The sequence below is a fragment of the Lynx rufus genome, unplaced genomic scaffold (genome assembly GCF_022079265.1).
Source record: "Lynx rufus isolate CCGP_SWC_20201006 ecotype Redwood Valley unplaced genomic scaffold, mLynRuf1.p SCAF_11, whole genome shotgun sequence".
NCBI classification, from domain to species: Eukaryota; Metazoa; Chordata; class Mammalia; order Carnivora; family Felidae; genus Lynx; species Lynx rufus.
Genome location: NW_025814825.1, coordinates 39,931,303 through 39,953,082, shown reverse-complemented (window position 1 = coordinate 39,953,082; position 21,780 = coordinate 39,931,303). Strand labels below are relative to the sequence as shown.

Sequence of the window (21,780 nt, the reverse complement as noted above, 5' to 3'; positions counted from 1 at the left end):
AGATGCCCAGAGCTTGTTTAAACCAACATGGCACTTATGATTGGGGTCCTAGGGAAAACATGATTTATATTTTCCTTGTATTGAGGTTTTATATTTTTCCATGTGTCAACTAGAAAATAAGATACTAGTATATAATGACAGATATCCAAAGTTTAATGAGATTTTACCATCAAAATATTGGATCATACTTGGAAATAATCTTTATTTTGAGAGATTGTGTTCATTGAAATAAATATAACCAAAACCCTTAATGCTTAAGTTGATTCAATTTTTTACTATTCTTTTGTTTCATGAGCTTATGTTTTGCCTGTTCAACTAGATTAAGTCAAATGGAAATAACTTTAAAGACATCTAGTTTAGCCCTATTCTGTTTGCTGTTCTTGAACACGGGACAGATGAAATGACTTTCCTGATGAGACTAAAGAAAGCTTTTGAGGGCATTTCAGCTTTCTCTACGTTTGCCCCATCGCCTAGCACTCTGGTAGCTCTCTATTAAATATTCATAGATGGGCCCCTGGGTGGCTCAGTCAGTTAAGCGCAGACTCTTGGTTTTGGCTCAGGTCATGATCTCATGGTTCATAAGTCCGAGCCTCACATGGGGTTCTGTGCTGACAGCATGGAGCCTGCTTGGGATTCTGTCCCTCTCTCTCTCTGTCCCTCCCCACTTGTGTGCACTCTGTCTCTCTCAAAATAAATAAATAAACTTAAATAAATATCCATAAGTTTTATAGTTATAACTTGAACAAGATTATAATTCAGGTGAATTGATGTGGGGGAGTTACACAGTTATAAAAGATACATAAAATACTGTGAGGGCAAACGGAAGGACTAAAAGTAAACCATCTCACAGAAGTTGAAGAAAGTCTAGTTTTATAGAGTATGTTAGAAAAATAGCCAGAGGGGCACGGACATGAGCAAATTTTGAAACATCACTGTAGTGTCATTATTAAAATTGGAAATATAATGCCAGAAATGGCCCTGTGCATACAGAGAAGACATAATCCAGAACAGGCCTTGACCCTTCATGGAAAGCACTGGTCTGGGATGCTGGTTTTGAATATGTAGCTTTATCAGCCCTGTGATCACAGGCAAGCTATTTCACTGGTTTGTGCCCCTGTTTCCTCATTTGTAAAATGTGAGCAATAATAACTTCGTTCAAGAGATTTGGTAAATACAATATCAGATGTGTGTGTGCTTAGAAAATAAAGCTTTGTGTATAGAGTTTTGTTGGTTGACTATAATCAAAGCTTGCTTATTAAACAGTGATAAATTATTTTTAGTGAATTATTTTATGAAAACTATCTTTGCCCTCTTGATAATTTCATTTCTGCTGCCTAAGGATTAAATAATAATAATAATGTCACACCATCAGCACACCCCTCTAGGATTTATGTGTATTTGGTAAGTGTCCAAAAATGGTGTTTGAGCTGGTCCTAGAATTAAACTTCCCATCCTGGCAGTGTAAGAAATTGCAGACTCCTGTACTTTGGGCACTTAACTCCTTTGCCCTCCTGAAGGCCACAGGGCCTGGAAAAGGAAAGGAGAAATGAGAAATTTTGAGCTGAGCTTCCCCCGAGGTGGAAACTTTCCCAGCAGGGATTGTGCTGGAAGCTGCTTGCCAAAGTAGGCGGGTGGTTAATGAGTACAAGCCACAGGGAACGTTTTTTTTCAGTTGCTGTTGAGATTTAGGACCTAAATGTGATGATTCCTCTCTGAAGTTGGGTGGCTGTGAGCCCTGAGGAAAAGCCAGTGACCACAGCCCCTGACGTTTTACTTTGAGCAAACCTTCTCCCAGTAGAGTTTTGTAGGTGCTGGAGGTGAAGACTTGGTGGGGGGCTGGGTGGCCTGGCCTGAGTCGTGTGGAGATCAGGAAAACCAGGATTTCTGATTCCTCCGGTTGGGCCTGGGGGGAAGAAGAGCAAATTTACAAAAGGTAGTGTGGTTTTGCTTTTCTTAGGAGACTGGCAAATTGTTGCTTCAGCAGTGTCTCCTTGCCCACGTTCTTCAGGTCAGGAAAGAAACCTCAGGTTATTAAAAAGCGAGGAAAGAATTTGAAATGGATTAACAGAGTAATTGAGAGCTGCTGGTATTAGAATATTCTCATCTTCTAGCAGATGTTCCCCCCCACTTTATTATTCTTTGTTATATCAACATTACATGTTCACTGTAGAAATACTAGGAAATACAGTCAAAGAAAGGGAAAGATACCTGAATTTCCATCACTATCAAGACTTACGCATTTTCAAATATACACACTGAAAGTATTTTCCCTTTTTAACAGAATTACAGTTCTTTCATTAACTATTTTGTAACATGCTTTTTCATAGACAATATTCCATGTTAATAAATATAAATGTGTACTCAGGGGTACCTTAGTGGCTCAGTCGGTCAAGCACCCAATTCTTGGTTGCGGCTCAGCTCATGATCTCATAATCTCACAGTTCGTGACTTCAAGCCCCACATCTGGCCCTGCACTGACAGCATGTAGCTACTTTGGATTCTCTCTCTCTCTCTCTCTCTCTCTCTCTCTCTCTCTCTCTCTCTTTCTCTGTCCCTCCCCCACTCATACTCACGCTCTCTCTCAAAATAAATAAAAAAGAACTTAAAAAAAAATAAATGTGTACTGAATGGCTACAATAGTAGTCTGTCATACAGATATATGACATACTTTATTTACCAGGCCGCTTTTTGGAGAAAGTTTGGCAGTTTCTGGTTAGACTGTTTGTAAATTTTTTTTACACATTGAAGAACTTCCCTATATGTACATCTTGTGCATTTGTCCAATAATTTACATGTAATAAATTCCTAACAGTAGACTCCTGGGTTAAAAGGTTTGACTTTTTTTTTAAGAAGAAGAGAAAGCATTAAAAGTTTCTACCTGCTGCCCTATCCCTTTGGGTACCGTGTCTTTCAGGGTTAACAAGAAAGAGCTGAGGTTTTGTGAAGGGGGCTCTCCCCTTCCCTGGGAAAGATGATTGATATGTAAGTCAGAAAGCTGTCAAAAGACAGGATAAGATAAGTCTTTTCCTTTGTTTCACATGTGTTCAGCCATAAACTATCCAGAATACCATGGAATATTTACTGTGTATTACAGTACTAGATTTGATTCTGTCTGAAGGATTATTTACATGATACTAAATGGGGTTTTATAGATATAATCACAGGAACATATGCAGATATGCTTCAATACGTAATTGTTCACTTTATGGTGGGTGAACTGTGGCTCTACAGGGGTTAAGTTGTGCTTTGGAGCCACTCTGTTTTGTTAGTAGCTACCGGGTGGCCCCCAGAACCCACAGGTAGAATTTAGGTCACAACTCCCATGATTGGCCTGGAGGCAGAGTAGCTATTGGTCAGGGGCCCAGACAGGAGCCAGTCTTGAGCTTACTGGGCCAGTTACTGAGTTTGTCTTCATTCCTGCTCAGTATAATGGGCACAGTGTGGTTGTGGTGTTATGAGGATTAAATAAGCCAGTATTTATAAAGTGCTTAGATCAGCACTTTACACACACAGAAAGTGCCATAGAAGTATTTGTTAGAACATAAAGCTGAAAGGAGCTGCGCTAGATGGTGGAGGGAAGCCCCAATGTGGGCTCCCAACCAGATGGGCCTCACAAGTGAACGGTGAGATTTTAGACACGGTGGGAAGGGCTCTTTATCAAAGCTGTCATCTCGGAGATTGCTCAAAATTTCACCAATACAGACGTTTCTTAGTATGACAGTTTATTTTAAATTACTGGCAATACATTAATAGATTCTTGTGAGATTAAAAAGTGCTGATTCAGGGGCACTTGGGTGGCTTAGTCGGTTGAGTATCCGACTTCAGCTCAGGTCATGACCTCAGGGCTTGTGAGTTGAAGCACAGAGTTCGAACCCCATGTCCCCGTGTCCTGGAGCTCTGTGCTGACAGCTCAGAGCCTGGAGCCTGCTTCGGAGTCTCTTTCTCTTTCTCTCTGCCTCTCCCTGTTCATGATCTCTGTCTCTCTCTCAAAAGTAAATAAATGTTAAAAAAATTTTTTTTTTATTTGCAACTACATGGATGGAACTGGAGGGTACTATGCTAAGTGAAATTAGTCAGAGAAAGACAAATATCATATGACTTCACTCACATGAGGACTTTAAGGGATAAAACAGATGAACATAAGGGAAGGGAAACAAAATTAATATAAAAACAGGGAGGGGGACAAAACAGAAGAGACTCTTAAATGCGGAGAACAAACAGAGGGTTACCGGAGGGGTTGTGGGAGGGGGGATGGGCTAAATGGATAAGGGGCATTAAGGAATCTACTCTGAAATCATTGTTGCATTATATGCTAACTAATTTGGGTGTAAATTTAAAAAAATAAAAAATAAAAAAAAATAATAAATTTAAAAAAAATTTTTTAAGTGCTGATTCAGCTCAGGCCTCCATTGAGCCTTCTACCCTCAATCCAATTCCCTCCTTGAGGTGTGAGGGCGGTGTGTTCCCCTTCAATCCCTTTTCCTTTGGACTTCTGTATTATGTCCATTTATGGAAATGTGTAGTGATTTTTTGCAGGATTTCTTTTTTCTCTCTTTTCCCTTTTCTCTATTTTGTCTTGCAAAAAATAACCTTTTGTTCTGCAACTTTCTTTTCTTCCCAGTTACTTTCCAAGTGTCGGTGTTTGTGAGCTGTGAGCAGGGCTCCGGGTCCCTGTGAACTACTCTGTGCCGTTCTTGCTGTGCTGGGAGCAGCCCAGCTGAGATCTGCATTCCGTTAGCAGTAGGGTAGGGTCCCCAAAGAAGGAGGTCCAGGTCCCTGGGCAAAGCCCCAGCCTGGTGGGCTGGCCTGGGGGGCAGGGGGATGCTGCAGTAAGCCAGGTCCTAGGGCAGACAAAATTGACAAAGTTCACCCACTTCACAGCGTGGCCTCTTAAGGGAGAGGTGGATGGGCCTTCAGAATTCTTCCCTAAAAAGAGCATCCCCCCGAACAAAGCTTAGTAGGGGCAGGCAAAGTGAGAGGTAATATTCTTGGGTTAAAAACCCCTGAAGTGAAATTGAGATGGTGTCAGGAGCAGGAAAGGAATGCGAGAGGGGAAGGGGTCTGAGCAAAGCTGGGCCGCTTTCTGCAGCTCGGTCCCTCTGGAGGATTCCAGCTCCATCCTTTAGAACCTCCCGGCGCGATAGCCTAGGGGGCTCTGGCGATTCATATGTAAATGTGGGAAAGCCTGGGGGAAATGCCTACCCTATTCAAAGGATTTGGGGGTTGCGGAGCATTCCAGAGCCCTGGGAAGACCATACTCGGCCGGTTACCCTGGGACACACACGTCCTCACCGCAGCCTGTTGGGGCCGCAGGTGCCTCCTGGGATGCCGGGCCCGGGGCAACAGGTGGGGCAGCCGGGGCAGCCTGGGACCTTGGGGCAGTTCTGAGATTTTCACCACCAAACCTGGAGCCAGCTTTCAGAGGAAGGAAGAAGTGAGTGGCTTTTCTCTGCTACTCTGCTTTGGTTTGTGGAGTTGCAGGTTCACTGGGTCCCTTCCTCACAACACCGTGGAAGGAGCCTGATGACGCGCACTAACCTGAGGGCTGGGGAGATCTTGAGAGGAGGTGGGATCAAGGTTTTGTGGGGCGGGGGGTGGGGGGGCGGAGGGGGGTACTGGGTAGGGGAACAAAAGGAAAATACTACCCAGTACAAATTGTTTTATCCCAGAAAGTAAATCTGTGCAGTCAGCCTAGGCTCCAGCTCCTAAACACCTCCAGGGCCATCGGGGGGGGGGGGGGGGGGGGATCTGGTCCGCACCCTGCAGTGTAGGCTACTACTGGGCTTCCTCAGCTTTTATTGTTCTTATGGAAAAGCAAAATGTTGTAGTATCTGGACAGAGCATTTCTACGTGGTGCATTTTACCTTAATCTGGTGTGGACAGCATTTTCTGACCCAAGTTGGGAAAAAAACTAACTTGTGTCAAGTTATTACCTTGTTTATTCCCTTAGCAGCTTGGCAAAGTGAACATTATTACCTTCATTTTACGGATGAGGACATTGAGGCCCAGAGGCAAGAGTGGACTTGCCGGGGTCACCCAGCTAGAGTAGGGAAGTGCAGGGTTCACAGCCTGTCTCCGCTGCAGCTCGGCGAGCGGCGAGGCCACCTTCTCTCACTTGGTTGTCCCAGATACTAAAATTTTAGATCAGACTTTTTCCTTAGGACATATTTGGAATAATAAAAGAGTTTTACATTTGGAGTCATTTCAAGTCAGATATTTCTAGTTTGGCTTAATCTTGAGAAGTCATATGTGTGTAGAGTTTGAGGGGTCATGAAGGGTCATCTACATCTTCAGAAGCATGTAGAATAATTTTGTCAGAATTGCAGATACATCCCACAGGGGTTTTAAATCATGCTAAAGTGTTCCTGTTTTATTATTATTATTATTTTTATTTAAAGGCGGGCCAAGAGTTTATAAATGTACCTGCAAAAAAAAAAAAAGCATGCTGGTAGGTTAAAAGAATTGTTACCATTTGTTTTTTTCTCTTTTTATAAAAATCTGAGTTTCTTAGTGTAGGTTGCTGGCGTTTGATTGATGAGTACTTGGTGGTATTCTAAGCTTTCAACTATAATAGTTAAGAGAACTTTGATTCCCGAGATAGAATCGTTTCCAGAGAATTTTCAAGATTTGAAGCAAATAAACAAACCTCTGACCTTTTCTAGTTGAGATTCCAGGCTAGGGAGGCAAAATGGTACAGGATTAAGTGCATAGGATTTGGATTGAGATGTATTTAAATTCAAATTCCACAGCTGCCATTTACGCTCTACATAACCTGGGACAAGTGGGGCAACTTCTCAAAACCCAGATTTTCTATTAAATCGAGTATCATACAACTTCAGAGTTTTGGCATGAATATTAAATGAGTTCAGGGACATAAATATGTAAAGCTCATTGCATGCGATAGGGATTCAATAAATGTTCTTCCTTTCAGAACTTTTTAGCCCTACATTAAAAATGAGTTTCTGGGGCGCCTGGGTGGCGCAGTCGGTTAAGCGTCCGACTTCAGCCAGGTCACGATCTCGCGGTCCGTGAGTTCGAGCCCCACGTCGGGCTCTGGGCTGATGGCTCAGAGCCTGGAGCCTGTTTCCGATTCTGTGTCTCCCTCTCTCTCTGCCCCTCCCCCGTTCATGCTCTGTCTCTCTCTGTCCCAAAAATAAATAAACGTTGAAAAAAAAAATTCTTTAAAAAAAAAAATAAAAATGAGTTTCTTCTAAAAATAACATCATTATGTTGTACGCCTGAAACTAGTATAAATGTTGTATGCCAATAATACTAAAATAAGAAAGATAATAAATTATTTTATTTTATTTTTAAAATTTATTTATTTATTTATTTTGAGCAGAGAGAGAGAAAGCAAGTGGGGTAGGAGCAGAGAGAGAGAGAGAGAGAGAGAGAGAGAGAGAAAATCCCAAGAGATTCTGCACTGCCAACACAGAGCCTGATGAGGGGCTCGAACCCACAAACCGCGAGATAACGACCTGAGCTGAATTGGATGCTTAAACGACTGAGCCAGCCAGGTGCCCCAAAGATAACAAATTTCAAAAACGAGTTTCTCTTCTCAACTTGCCACTTATGACTCTTTATTTTTTTTTATCGTTTATTTATTTTTGAGACAGAGACAGAGCATGAACAGGAGAGGGGTTAGAGAGAGAGGGAGACACAGAATTGGAAGCAGGCTCCAAGCCATCAGCCCAGAGCCCGACGCGGGGCTCGAACTCACGGACCACGAGATCATGACCTGAGTTGAAGTCGGACGCTTAACCGACTGAGCCACCCAGGCGCCCCTCAACTTGCCACTTATGAAACCATAACTGAGACTGAGATTCTATTACTTGAAATTGCATAAAAAGTGTAAAACAAGGCTATTGAAAATATATAATTAATTTAGGATTATGATTTAGCACTCAAGTGAAATGAGAGTTATGCTTGAAATTTTGTCATTCATTCTACCAAAAAAAGTTCAAGAAAAATATTTTTCTATTGTGTCTTTTTTTAAAACTTTATTTTGAAAAACAAACTTTACAGATTATTGCAGTAGTGCAAACAACCTCCTGTGTATCCTTTATTCATATGCACTGGTGTTTAACATTTTGCTGTGTTTTTGTGTTCATTTTTTCTCTCTACACACACACACACACACTTTTCTGACTGAGTATAGGTTGCATACATCATGTCCTTTCATAAGCTTCAGTGTGTATTTTGTATGAACCATGGATGTCCTACATAGATTTATCATTTTAGGAAAATTTTCACTGATTTGATAATTTATCTAATTTACAGTCTAGATTTCAACTTCCATCTATTGTCCTAGTAATGTCCTTTGTACCAATTTGTTCTCCAGATCAGGATTCAGTTCAGAATCACACATGGCATTTATTTGTCATCTCCTCAGTTATCTTTTTTTTTTATTAAAAAAATTGTTTAATGTTTATTATTCTTGAGAGAGTTAGAGAGACAGCATGAGTGGGGGAAGGGCAGAGAGAGAGGGGGATACAGAATCTGAAGCAGGCTCCAGGCTCTGAGGTGTCAGCACAGAGCCCGATGTGGGGCTCAAACCCATGAACCATGAGACCTGACCCGAGCCGAAGTTGGACACTCAACTGACCCAGCCGCCCGGGCGCCCCTTTAATTTTGTTTTAATGTTTATTTATTTTTTTTTGAAGAGACAGAGCATGAGGAGGGGAGGGGCAGAGAGAGAGGGAAACATGGAATTCAAAACAGGCTCCAGGCTCTGAGCTGTCAGCATAGAACCCAACGCAGGGCTCAAACTCATGAGCCACAAAATCATGACCTGAGCTCAATTGCAAGATCATGACTAGAGCCGAAGTTGGATGCTTAATCAACTCAGCCATCCAGGCACCCCTCCTCAGTTATCTTTGATTGAGAACTCTCAGGCTTCCTTTTTCTTTCTTTTTCTTTTTTTTGGGGGGGGTAAACTGTACCCCCAATGTGGGGCTCGAACTCATGACCTCAAGATCAAGAGTTGCATGCTCCACCAACTGAGCCAGCCAGGTGTCCCTCTTTGTCTTTCAAACATGACATTTTGAAAAATGCAAATCCTCGGTTTGGGTTTGTCTGATCTTTCCTCAAGATTTGTTTCAGATTTTTTAAATGTTTTTTATTTATTTTGAGAGAGAGCAGCACACAGCGAGGGGCAGAAAGAGGAGAGAATCCCAGGCAGGCTCCCCACTGTCAGCGCAGAGCCCATCGCAGGGCTTGATCTCAGGAACTGTGAGATTATGACCTGAGCCAAAATCAAGAGTCTGGACACTTAACCTCCTGAGCCGCCCAGACACCCCTCAGATTATGCATTTTTGACTGGGATACCACGTAAGAGATACTGTGTTGTTTCTAGATATGACAAATGAAGAAACGTGATGTCTCTTTGTCCCTTATTGGTGATGTGAATTTTGATTACTCAGCTATTATACTCTCCCTTTCTCCACCATATAGAGTCACTATTTTTCATTTTTGTAATTAATAAGTGATTTGTCATAACTAACTAAAAACTTTGCAAATATCCTGATCATCATCAGACTCACCACCAACACCAGAAGTCTCCGTTGATGATTTGTGCCTGGACCAAATTTTATTCTGATATTGCAAAATGATGATTTTCTAGTTCCCATCATTTCTTCTGTATTTATTAGTTGACATTATACCATAAGAAAAAACATGGTCTTCTGCCCCATTTATTTATGTACTTATATGTTATCAATATGAACTCTTGGATGCTTATTTTAGTATTAATGGACAGTCCATTGCTGTGCTTATTTGATACTCAGATTGTACCAGATTTGGCCAATAGGAGCCACTTCAAGCTGGCTCCTTGCCTTTTTGAAATGCCTCCATCATTTTATTGAGCACTTTCTTACTTTCTGCCATTAGATGTTTCAGGTTCATCTGTACTTCCTTTGCCTCAGTCTTGCAATTATCCATTTCTCCAAAGAATTCTGTTTTTTTGGGAGGGGGGTTGTTGTTTTTTTTAGTGGAGAATTGTTTTTGGAAACAGAGTACAATTAGAAACTGGGTGCATTCTTTTTTAAACATTGGAATTCCTAAATTCTTAGAGAAGGGGCAGTGGGGAAGATTTTTGGAGATTAAAATCTGATGTGAAAGCCTAGTTTTCCGTAAGTAGTATAAGAACTAAGGTGTTTTGCATCTCAGATCTGGTAAATATATTCTTGTGATCACACTCAGACTAGTATATTTACTTACCAAATTTGTAGGTTTTTTAAAGTGGATCTTAAGAAATTTGAAATAAACTGAGCAGAGGTTGCTTCGTTGGTGGAATTGTTTTCAGTTGTTTATTTTCGTATTTAATGTTTATTTTAAATGAACAAATGCCATCCCATCTTTATAAATAACTCTCATCATCTGTATCTAATGAATAGGTTATTGTAAAAGCTAATGACAGGGTACATAGTTGTTTTAATTTTTAGATCATGAAGTATGGTTCTATACGGGTTCTTTTGGTTCATGATACCATTAAAAAGAACTTCATCTTTCTAGTACCTTTGTATTTTCTAGAGCATTTGATGTAACAGGGTACTCTAGTCTTCATTAATGTGTTGATATGGAGAATCTAAATAACTTTTGTATATTTCATTGTATATGTTAATCCTCTATCACAGTGACTGGAGCATGGTAGGCCCTACAGTCTCTCGGTAATTCCTATCTAACTCTTGTCTTCTCCTTAGTTGGCATTGTTATGTTCCCCATAATATTCTTTTTAATTTGCTGTATCAATGTTTTTAACTTCCAGATTGGTATTTCTGCTGTTGACCTCATGCATTGGGTTTTATACCTAATTAAGTGAAAGCAATTCTTTATGAGAACTGCACCTCTCTCAACCTCTTTCCCAAGAGGTTTAGGTTGGCCCTAAAATGGGCCAGCTACTCCTTTCTAAGACAAATTCTAGAAATGTTATCACCCAGATGAGAGAAGTTCTCAGCCCTTCATCTGTTCATGATTAGAACGGACGTGTGACCGGAACTCCTGATGGTTGACAGGTGTGAGACTTTGGTTCTCAAGGAATGTTTTCTGTTCAGCCTAAACTGTTGAAGAGTCTTGCTTTCAACACCCAGAGCTGCTGACCGGTTCTGTCTTCCGTTCTAGAAATGACGCTCCTCTCCTCCCAGTCCTCATCACCAGTGGCCCCTCCTGGGTCTGTGTACACCGAAAACCCAGAGCAGAGGATGCTGGAGAAGAGAGCCAAGGTGATAGAAGAACTTCTGCAGACGGAAAGAGACTACATTCGGGATCTGGAAATGTGCATTGAGCACATCATGGTGCCTCTGCAGCAGGCACAGGTGGGAACTGTGGGAGCAAGTTTGCTTTACCTTGAATGTGATTCTCCAAGCCTGGAGCATTAGGATATGGGCACCTTCCCCACAAGAGTTACTGGGTTTCAAATAAAGTCTGTGGCTGCTGCTGCTGCCCTTACTTCAAGGGTCCCAGCATACCTGTGTTGTCGACCTACCCTTTCAGCACCTGTCCCTTCTCAAGTCCACCGTTAACTTACCAGACTTACTGCAGTAGCTCCCAGGACGTTTCCTGCTGAAAACACTTCCAGGAAGTCTGGGTTGTCACTTTATTGGGAAGGTTGTATAATAATATAATACAGTCTGGGGATGAGGGGTTACAGCCTCCAGCACCTGACTGTACAGGGTGTATTCAGGAAACCCTGACTGTGGTGTATGTGCCAGGTACTTGTCTAGATGCTGGAGATAGGAAAAACCAGTTAACAGCACCCTGGGGATTTACTGTCCTTACTGTTACTTACTTGGCCATCAGGGCTTTGCTTGAGTTTGTACTTCTGGAGCATTCACTCCTAAGAACTAGTATAGGAAGTGGGCACTGCCATCAGATTTTGGGTACTGGATGGAAATTTGTATCCCAATGTAATTATGGACCAAATTGGTAGTAGTCATTTTACTAAGGTAGTGGAGGAGGGGAGTAAAGCAGAGAGTAATTGGCTTAAGGACAAGTGACACTAAAGATAATGTTGGCGCATTCCTATTTTGGGAACTTTGTGACATTGAGTGAAGATGACCTTGAACAATTTTGTACCATCCTTGAAGAGATGTTCCTAATATGAATGGTATGTCATTAATTTCATTTCCATGCGTTTTTACGTTTTGTTTCCCTTTCTCAGATACCAAACATTGATTTTGAAGGACTTTTTGGAAATATGCAGATGGTGATTAAGGTCTCAAAGCAGTTATTGGCTGACCTGGAAATCAGCGATGCTGTAGGTATGAGCTCCTGCCATTGCTTCAGAAGCAGCTTCCCCCCCCCTTTTTTTTTTTTAACTTCATGGATAGAAAGTAGGGGGTGAAGTAGTTTCACTGGTACTAAATGGGAAAATGAAGCTTTGCTAGGAAAATGAAGTTTCAGTTACTTAGTTCAGAGGTTATTTGGCCCCCTGCTTTGATGTGACACAGGATGTTAGCAATAGAAGATATTTTAGATGTCACATGGTCTGATATTTTCTAGACTGACGGTTGTAGACCATTAGTGGGTCATGAGATCAATACAGTAAGTTGCACCCAGCGTACTTTTTTCAATAAAATAAAATAGAAAATACCAGAGTGTACTATAAATAATAAGCATAGCTACAGGTTTTTGAAACTTACTTCTTATTTCAGTTCTACATATAAGTACATGAGTCATGATTTAAAATGTTTTTATTCATGTGGGTCATTGTCAAAAAAATGTTTGAAAAACAGCGATCTACTTTTAATAAACGAGGGAACTGTATTATCTATTGCTGTGTGACAAATTATACCAAAACTTAGCAGCCTTAAATAAGAAACGTGTATTATCTCACAGAGCCTGTGGCTGAGGAAATCCCAGAGTCGCTTAGCAGGGTAGTTCTGGCTCAGGGTCTCATGAGGTTGGAGTCAAGGTTGGACTCCAACTGCAAGGTTGGAACCCTTGCAGACACCTTACTGTGTCTGACTGAAAGGGGACTGGAGGCAGTTTCCGGGACCAGTTCTGTGTGTGTGTGTTCTGAAAAATAAATACGTGATGACATGGTCCTCTTAAATTTTGCTTTAAGTAAATATAATTTTGAGCGGTTTCATGGAAATTTCTTATAAATTGGATGGATAGTCTCATTATTATTTATTGTGATAAAACTACATTGAGGATACTGAGAAGAAAGTTACTAAACACTCTGTATGTTTATGCATATTCCAAAGGGCCTGTGTTTCTTGATCACCGGGATGAGCTTGAGGGAATGTACAAGGTCTACTGCCAGAATCATGATGAGGCCATTTCACTGCTGGAAATCTATGAGAAGGATGAGAAGATCCAGAAGCATCTTCAGGACTCCTTGGCCGATCTTAAGTAGGAGTTTTGTCTGCTTCACTTCTATCATAAGTCTTTAGTTCTGCCTTGTAGAAGTCATTGCATGTATACATCTAGACTTCTTGTGACACGTATCTTATTTTATTTATTTATTTATTTATTTATTTATTTATTTACTTACTTACTTACTTACTTAATGTTTATTTATTTTTGAGAGAGAGACACACACACACAGAGTGTGAGCATGGGAGGGGCAGAGAGAGAGGGAGACACAGAACCCAAAGTAGTCTCCAGGCTCTGAGGTGTCAGCACATCACCTGATGCGGGTGCTTGAACCCACGAGCTGTGAGATCATGACCTGAGCTGAAGTCGGACGCTTAACTGGCACCCCAACATCTATCTTATTTTAAAACTAAAGTCCTGTTCTGTCACTTGCTCTTCTTATTCCCTTTTTCCTTGAAAATCTGAAGTGGCTTCCTGCTTTGTGTCTACAGATACAAAAGTGTTAAATTAGCATGTTCAGGTAAGAAGCAGCCAGAAAGATAGTTTGGTCCAAATTAACAAGAGTGTAGGTAAGAAGACCAAATTCACTTATTCTTGACCTTCAGGTGAGACTCTCCTGGAGTTAGAGAGGTAGGTTATAAGGATATAATGTATGTCTAAGTAGGTCAAAGTGAAGTTAGGGGCTTATTAACTTTTTAGTGGACTAGATATGCCTCCACAGATAGTCATAATTTTCCTTTTATGCCATGTGTTTTTTTTTGTCTGCCCAGCTGATAAGGCATTAGTTGAACTAATATATTCTGAGAAATTGAAAATTGGCATTAGTATCACCTCTAAGCAGCTGTCTGTTTTCTTTTCATGCCTGCCGCCCTGTAGGAGCCTGTACACAGAATGGTAAGTCCCTTGCCCTTGACGCACAAGCTCATTTCTTTATTTTCTTCCTTTATAGACAGAAACCTAGGAATAGGTCTGCTGTGCTGTATTTTTCTCCATAGTTCTTCCCACCAAATGACACTTCATGTAATGTTTGCTTGTTGCCTGTCTCCTTCCACCAGGACAGGTCACTGCTAAATCCTCAGTACCTAGAACAGTACCTGGTATTTATTAGGTGCCCAGAAAATATTCGTTGAAAACATGAAATTGGAAAGGAGGGTGAGAGAACACAACTATCTTTATTTAAGAATCACAGACACCACCAATAGGCCCTGTATTATTATTATTTTTTTTAATATGAAATTTATTGTCAAATTGGTTTCCATTACAACACCCAGTGCTCATCCTAACAGGTGCCCTCCTCAATGCCCATCACCCACCTTCCCCTCCCTCCCACCCCCCATCAACCCTCAAGTTTATTCTCAGTTTTTAAGAGTTTCTTATGGTTTGACTCTCTCCCTCTCTAACTGTTTTTTTTTTTTACTTCCCCTCCCCCATGGTCTTCTGTTAAGTTTCTCAGGATGCACATAAAAGTGAAAACATATGGTATCTGTCCTTCTCTGTATGACTTACTTCACTTAGCATAACACTCTCCAGTTGCATCCACATTGCTACAAAATAGACCCTGTATTATTGACGGTTGATTAAAAGTCTCTGTTTTACCCTCTCTTACAGGGGATGCACAAATTACATTAACCTGGGCTCCTTCCTCATCAAGCCAGTCCAGAGAGTAATGCGCTACCCACTGCTGCTGATGGAGTTGCTGAATTCCACCCCAGAATCTCACCCCGATAAAGTGCCCTTAACCAATGCAGTCCTGGCAGTCAAGGAGATCAACGTTAACATTAATGAATATAAACGTCGAAAGGACCTGGGTAAGAAAAGCATACTTGCCGAAAAGGAGGAATGCCCTTGACAACGCTCTCCTAATCAGAAGAATTGTTACTTCACCAGAGATGGGCAAGGCAGAGGGTGGGTAACAGGGCTGTGCTTGAAGAAATGGTGGCAGAATTTGGGGGAAATGGGAAAGAAGAAAGCAATAACATAAGGAGAGTACAGCCGTGGAGCAGCAGAAGTAAGGCATCTGTGATCAAGCGTAGAGCAGTAAGTCTTCCCCAAGGATGTGAAGACTGGAGAGTGGCTTATGCAGGCACCGGTGATTCCCTTCGCAGCTCATTGAAGGCCATCCTTTTCCACCCGTGCCTAGATTTGTCCTCCTGCATATGCCGGGTCGGATGTTTTACTACCTCCACTTCAGTTAGGAATTTTCACCTTCTTCCAGAAAACCCCAGTTTGCCCCATCTCTGGGTCACGTGACTCCTCTCTGGTCTGAGCCCCGCCCCCAGCACTGTGCAGCCAGTTGCCAAACCACCCAGCGCATTCTTTATTATGTGGAATGAAGCAAACCGTTTCTTTTCTCTTTTCATCAAACCTCTTATGAGGCTCTAATTTGAATGCTCGATGAGTATGCATGGTGACCAGGCTAACCTGGTTTGTTAGTCATATCCGCAAAGAATGGAGAGTATAACCTCTTTCTCTGCCTTCTGCTTCCACCTCGTCACCCACACTGGTATGTAATGTTGACTGTGCTGTTCAAGCCCTTGGGCTATCTAGCCCTTTGTCTTGGTTCATGTCTCCTAATGTAATGTCGTCTTCATCTCCTGCAACGATAAAGTGTGCCTTCGTGGTGCCTCCCAGTTCTCTTGCAACCCTTTTGGCATCTCCAGGCTTTTCTTGATGTTGTGCCTAAGGTATGACACAGTAGTTAATCACATGACTCCTGTATAGCTTTTTACTGTGTGAGACCATTGGATATAAATATCTCGTTTGTGGGGCACCTGGCTGGCTCAGTCAGTTAAGCATCTGACTCTTGATTTCAGCTCAGGTCATGATCTCATGAACTGTGAGATCGAGCCCTGTTTCTGGTTCCGTGCTGACAGCGCAGAGCCAGCTTAGGATTCTCTCTCGCTCTCTCTGCCCCTCCCCAACTTGCTCTCTTTTTTTCTCTCTCTCTCAAAATAAATGAAACCTTTAAAAAATACATTTCAGGGGGCACCTGGGTGGCTCAGTCGGTTAAGCATCAGACTTCGGCTCAGATCATGATCTTGAGGTTTGTGGGTTTGAGCCCTCCATCGGGGCTCTGTGCTGGCAGCTCGGAGCCTGGACCTGCTTCAGATTCTGTGTCTCCCTCTCTCTTTCTGCCCTCCCCCACTCATTCTCTCTCTCTCTCTCTCAAAAATGAATAAACATTCAAATGAAAAATACATCTTGGGCGCTTGGGTAACTTCGTCTGTTAAGCTTCCGCCTTCAGCTCAGGTCATGATCTCACAGTTTGTGAGTTCGAGCATTGGGCTCTGTGCTGACAGTGCAGACCCTGCTTGGGATTCTCTCTCTCCCTCTCTCTCTGCCCTTACCCTGCTTGCTCTGTCTCAAAATAAATAAATAAACTTAAAGATAAATAAATAATACATCTCATTTGTACAGGAGACCATTTAAGATGGTCTTATAAAGCAAGTAGCGTTCCTTTCTACATTTTATTGGAGAAGGAAGTGAGGCTTAGAGAAGTCAACTGATTTATGGAAGGCCACACCTTGATGAAATGATGGACCCAGGCATTGAGCTCACAAGTTTCCTTGACTCCAAATCTTAGACTCTTCTCCTGACCCTTCTGCTCCCTTTGCTCCTCACCACCCCTAGTCTGCACAGTCTCTATCTGTGCTTTGTCAAGTATCCCGTCCGTCCATAATGGTGATCTTTATTCATGTTTTGTCTGTAGTCAGTTATGAGCTCACTGAATACAAGCACTAGCTCTAGTTTGGGTTGTTGATCTCATTTTGTGGCTCGTGTTGTAGTCTGTCCATGCTCAGAGAAGGGCTTTCTTGACTCACTCCCTAGTCCTCAAGTACCGAAAAGGTGATGAAGACAGCCTCATGGAGAAAATTTCCAAACTGAACATCCACTCCATCATCAAGAAATCCAACCGAGTTAGCAGTCACCTGAAGCACCTCACTGGCTTTGCTCCACAGGTGAGATTCCCACACTTGAAGGTTTGGCACATCTTCGCAGAGTTTTGGGGTTCCCCAGGGCAGCCTGCATGGTGTCGATTGCATGATTCCCCTCTTAGTACCTCTTTTAGTATTTGTCAGCTGGTGGATACAGGACCCTGCAGCTACTGGGTAGGTGAATCCACCCACCCCACTCCCCCAACCTTTACCCGTGCTTTGGTGAGCTGCTTACGATGTGTACAAAGACAAATCAGGCCAAATCGGTCACTATATCATAGTTAATGTGGTTTTAGATGCCCGTGAGGAGCTTATGATCTATTTGGGGAGACAAAATTGTAGACATGAAGCTAGAAGGGATTTAAGAGATCACCATCGTTCAACACCACACGTCACAAATAAAGAAACATAAAGTCTGCGAAATTGAGTAATTTGTAAACAGGTCATGCACATTGCTGAGAGTGGATCTGAAGTCACCAGGCTTCATTCTACTCTTCCATATATGCAGCGTGCAATTGGTGGAAAACAGCAGCTAGAGAACAGTCAGCTGTTAAGTTTTGCAGTTTGTTTTCTGGATGCCGTAGTACTTAAAACAGGACCTCCATGAGAGTGAGCTTCATGTTGGCAAGAGATTTAATCTAAACCTCAAAGAAAGAAGGTAGTTTGGCATAGGGGGAGGGGAGGGCATACCAGACAAGGTGACACCTCGAGCTAGGGCACCAGGGTGAACAAATATGGTGGGCTCCAGGGACAGGAAGAGAGCAAAGCTGTGAGGGTAAGAGGGCCTGTGTGTATTTTGGAGATCTTTCAGGGTCACATAGGGGTGTTTCGATTCAATTCAGTGTGATTCGGGGAAACCTCAAAGGTTTAAAATTTAGACAAAAGGTATTTTTAAGAAAGACGCTTTTGCCCCTAGGATAGGTTGCGGGAGAATCCAAATCTGCTAACAGCACGTGTTTACTGTGAACAGATAAAAGATGAAGCATTTGAAGAAACAGAAAAGAACTTCCGAATGCAAGAAAGATTGATCAAATCTTTTATCCGAGACCTGTCTCTCTACCTCCAGCATATCCGGGTGAGTGAGGACAGCGCTCCGCTGAGAATCACATAGGGTGTAATCTTGTCTGCTTTCCTGCTTGCCAGCATATTGTGGAATGCATGTTGAATAATCTGGACTCCAACGACCACTGTGCCCTGACATACGTGTTCCTGGGAGCCCTGTAGGTCATTTAAGAGGTGACAGCATTTGGAGGATGAGCACGCTGAGTTAATTCTAGGGTGGCCCAGCTTCTTCCTCCCCCTGGCATCTCTACCTTCCCACCACCTTTTTCCTACTGTCTCCTCCATCCAGTTACTTGTGAAGCACTTGTCACAGTTCATTTTGTTAAGATCATTTTGAAGATCGAAAAACACGAGAATGTCTCCTATGGAGGCATACTTTCTATTAATAATGTTGATTGCCATCTAATTTAGTTGCTATACAAAAGGCCCCTAAAGTTGTTAGAACCATGAATTGCTCTGGAGAGCTGGAGGGGCTGAGGATACCAGGTAGTATTTGCGTCATGGTCAGAGCCAGGACTAGAATCCTTTTTATTTTATTCTGTAAAGATATTTATTTATTTATTTATTTTGAGAGAGAGAGTGAAAGCGCATATAAGTGTGAGCAGTAGAGGGGCAGAGAGAGAAAGAGAGAGGGAGGGAGAGGGAGAGGGAGAATCCCAAGCAGCCTCTGAGCTGTTAGCTCAGAGTCTGATGCGGGCTCAACCTCACGAACTTCAAGATCATGACATGAACCAAAATCAAGAGTCAGACACTTAACCTCCTGAGCCACCCAAGTGCCCTGAGGAGTCGAATCCTTTTTATTTGTATCTCTCATTCCCCTATGGACTTCATAGAATCGTGTTTATGGAAGCATATCGTATACCCCTGGCCCTCACACATGAAAATCTCATCCTGTGAAACAAGCAGTTTTCTTTAAAAGAGATCCTTTGCTTTCTAAAAAATCACTTTTTTTTTTAATTGAGCAGAAAGGTACAAAAAAGATACCAAAGGGATAAGTAAAAAGTGAAAATAATTCTTCCTCCAACCCGTCTCCTAGTCACCTTCTATAGACAGCTTGCATTTATCAGATTCTTCTCTCATCAGAGATGGTCGTGTGTGTGTGTGTTACACACTGTTGAGCATCTTGGGTTTTGCACACAATAGTGTTTTAGAAGTCGTTCTGTACCTATGCACACAGAACTGCCTTTTTTTTTTTTTAACACCTGCACACTATTTGATTATATGGATGTGCCATAACATATTGAACTTCTCCCCTATTGATGGACATTTAGACTGTTTGTAGTTGGTAAACGAATTGATGCATTGGCACAAGGAACATCCTTATAGATACATCATTTTCTGATCTATGAGTATGTCTGAAGACCAGAGTCCTGGCTTTTCTCAGCCAAATCATATAGCAGTGTAAATTTTGATATTAGTAAATTTCATAGACATTATACCAGTGAAAACTCCCTACCAGTAGTGTGTGAAATGATTTCCTCATCCCTTGCTAACACAAAGTGTTACCAAAATCAAAATATCTTCTCTTTGCAACATAGGTTAAAAATGCTATTTCAATATAGTTTAAATTTGCATTCCTTGTGAATGAAGTTGAGGATATTTTTAAGTCATTATATTCCTTTTTTCTGTTGATTTGTCCATATTTTGAGGCACTTATTTATCTAAAAAAACTTTTTTAAGTTTATTTATTTATTGTTGACAGAGACAGAGACAATGCAAGCAGGGGAGGAACAGAAAGAGAGGGAGAGAAAAAGAATCCCAAGCAGGCTCTGCACTGTCAGTGCAGAGCCTGATGCGGGGCTCAAACCCACAAACTGAGATCATGACCTGAGCTGAAACCAAGAGTCAGATGCTTAACTGACTGAGCCACCCAGGCACCCCGAGGCACTTATTTATTGATTTGATGGTCTTTTTCTTATCAATTTGTAGTATGTCTGTATACTACAAAGTAGCCCTTTGTCTGAGATGATGGTTTACAAATATTCAACCCCCCCACCACTGGTTTGTTGACTTTTGAGTTTGCGTAAATATTTTCTCCATGTAGAAAATTTTTAGTTTTGCATGGTCTAAGCTTTTCTTTTATGGCTCTTAGCTCTGTGTCATACTTGAAAAGATCTTTTCTATTCCAAGATAATAAATATCTCCCAGGTTTTAGTATTTTTATTATTTCATTTTTTGAAGTTGAAGTCCTTGATCTGGCTGGAATTCTCTGTATAAGGTTGAGGTAGCAATCCAATGTGCTTTTTTTCACCTGGTTTTCCAACTGTCATCATTTATTGAGTAATCCCCATGATCTGAAATGTCCCTACTATTCTTCTAAATAGCAAGCTCTCTCCCTTCATGTTTTAAGTATATAATTAGGTGAAAATTAGGGTTTATAAAACTTTTCAGGGAGCACATTGGTTTAAAGTGAAGAGATTTGGCAAAACGAATATTGGTATATCTCCCAAGTGTGTTCTCTGGTCTAGGACTTTGCCTTCCAGTCCCTCTGATTTTGATATTCCCCTATTGGGTGTTTTCTTCCCATATGTTCTAAATGTGTAGCAAGCATATACCTGAGCCCCCAACTCTTTTAAAAGGCTTATCTCCATAGCAGTGAGTGGGATATATGTAACCTTAACGGCCATTTGATGGGCAGGTCAGTTTGGTTCTGACTGCTAGCCAGAAATGAAGGGAGAAAATGTTGAACAGTTCATCCCTGACTTTATAAAATGAAAAGCCCTGCCAGATAAAAGTAGCTGAGTCAACTGAGGGAGAGAGAGTGCTGGCAAGAACATAAGCTGAGGAACGTTGACTATACTTTGCTATCTACATTGGTGTGTGGACTACTATTTTGAGACTTTGCGACATTTCTTTAAAAGAATATAAGAGGACATCACTTCCACATTCATTCTCCCACTCAGGAAGAATTAGGAAGATTACAGTTTATCCTTCTGACAAAATGCTGGCTATGTCTACACATACAGGCATAGGACCTAAAGACTAGAGGTCTGCAAATGCCATGAAATAAAATGTAGTAAAATCAAACCGATGTATGAGGCACTGATGTTTTTTGCTTGGGGACTTCATTTGCCCTTGAAATACATTAATGGAGTTTTGGGTACATTTAGATTTTATTTGGGTTAATATCAAAGTAATAGGCATTCCCTGAACTTAAACTAAAGAAGGTGAAAGCCCAGCATCGTTTCAAGTAGCCAGAAAAAACCAGCCCAGGATTTAATAACGGTCAAGATCAGCCAGGAAGAGTTTACTGTGCACTCACTTATTTATTCATTTATTCAGCAAATGATAATTGAGTCCACGAACAAAACAGACAAAAATCCCTGTCTTCATGGAGCTTCCATGCTATTAGGGGTCTGTGGGAGGAAGATAGAGATAATAAGCAAACATTAGTAAATTATATTGTCCATGAGAAGGTATTTTTGCAGTGACAAAGGACAGAGCAGTCTGGAGTGCCTGAGTGCAG

General features: G+C 41.6%; 1 protein-coding gene across 2 annotated transcripts in view; it reads left to right on the top strand.

The window, feature by feature from the left end:
* DNMBP (dynamin binding protein) overlaps nucleotides 1-21,780 on the top strand; it is a 113,459-nt gene that overhangs the window by 78,978 nt on the left and 12,701 nt on the right. For both annotated transcript variants that reach the window (XM_047073294.1, XM_047073293.1), the window contains 7 exons: nucleotides 11,119-11,312; nucleotides 12,158-12,257; nucleotides 13,206-13,353; nucleotides 14,194-14,211; nucleotides 14,926-15,125; nucleotides 17,146-17,276; nucleotides 18,223-18,327. In XM_047073294.1, coding sequence (XP_046929250.1) covers nucleotides 11,119-11,312; nucleotides 12,158-12,257; nucleotides 13,206-13,353; nucleotides 14,194-14,211; nucleotides 14,926-15,125; nucleotides 17,146-17,276; nucleotides 18,223-18,327 — 896 coding nt within the window. The remainder of the gene's footprint in view (nucleotides 1-11,118; nucleotides 11,313-12,157; nucleotides 12,258-13,205; nucleotides 13,354-14,193; nucleotides 14,212-14,925; nucleotides 15,126-17,145; nucleotides 17,277-18,222; nucleotides 18,328-21,780) is intronic.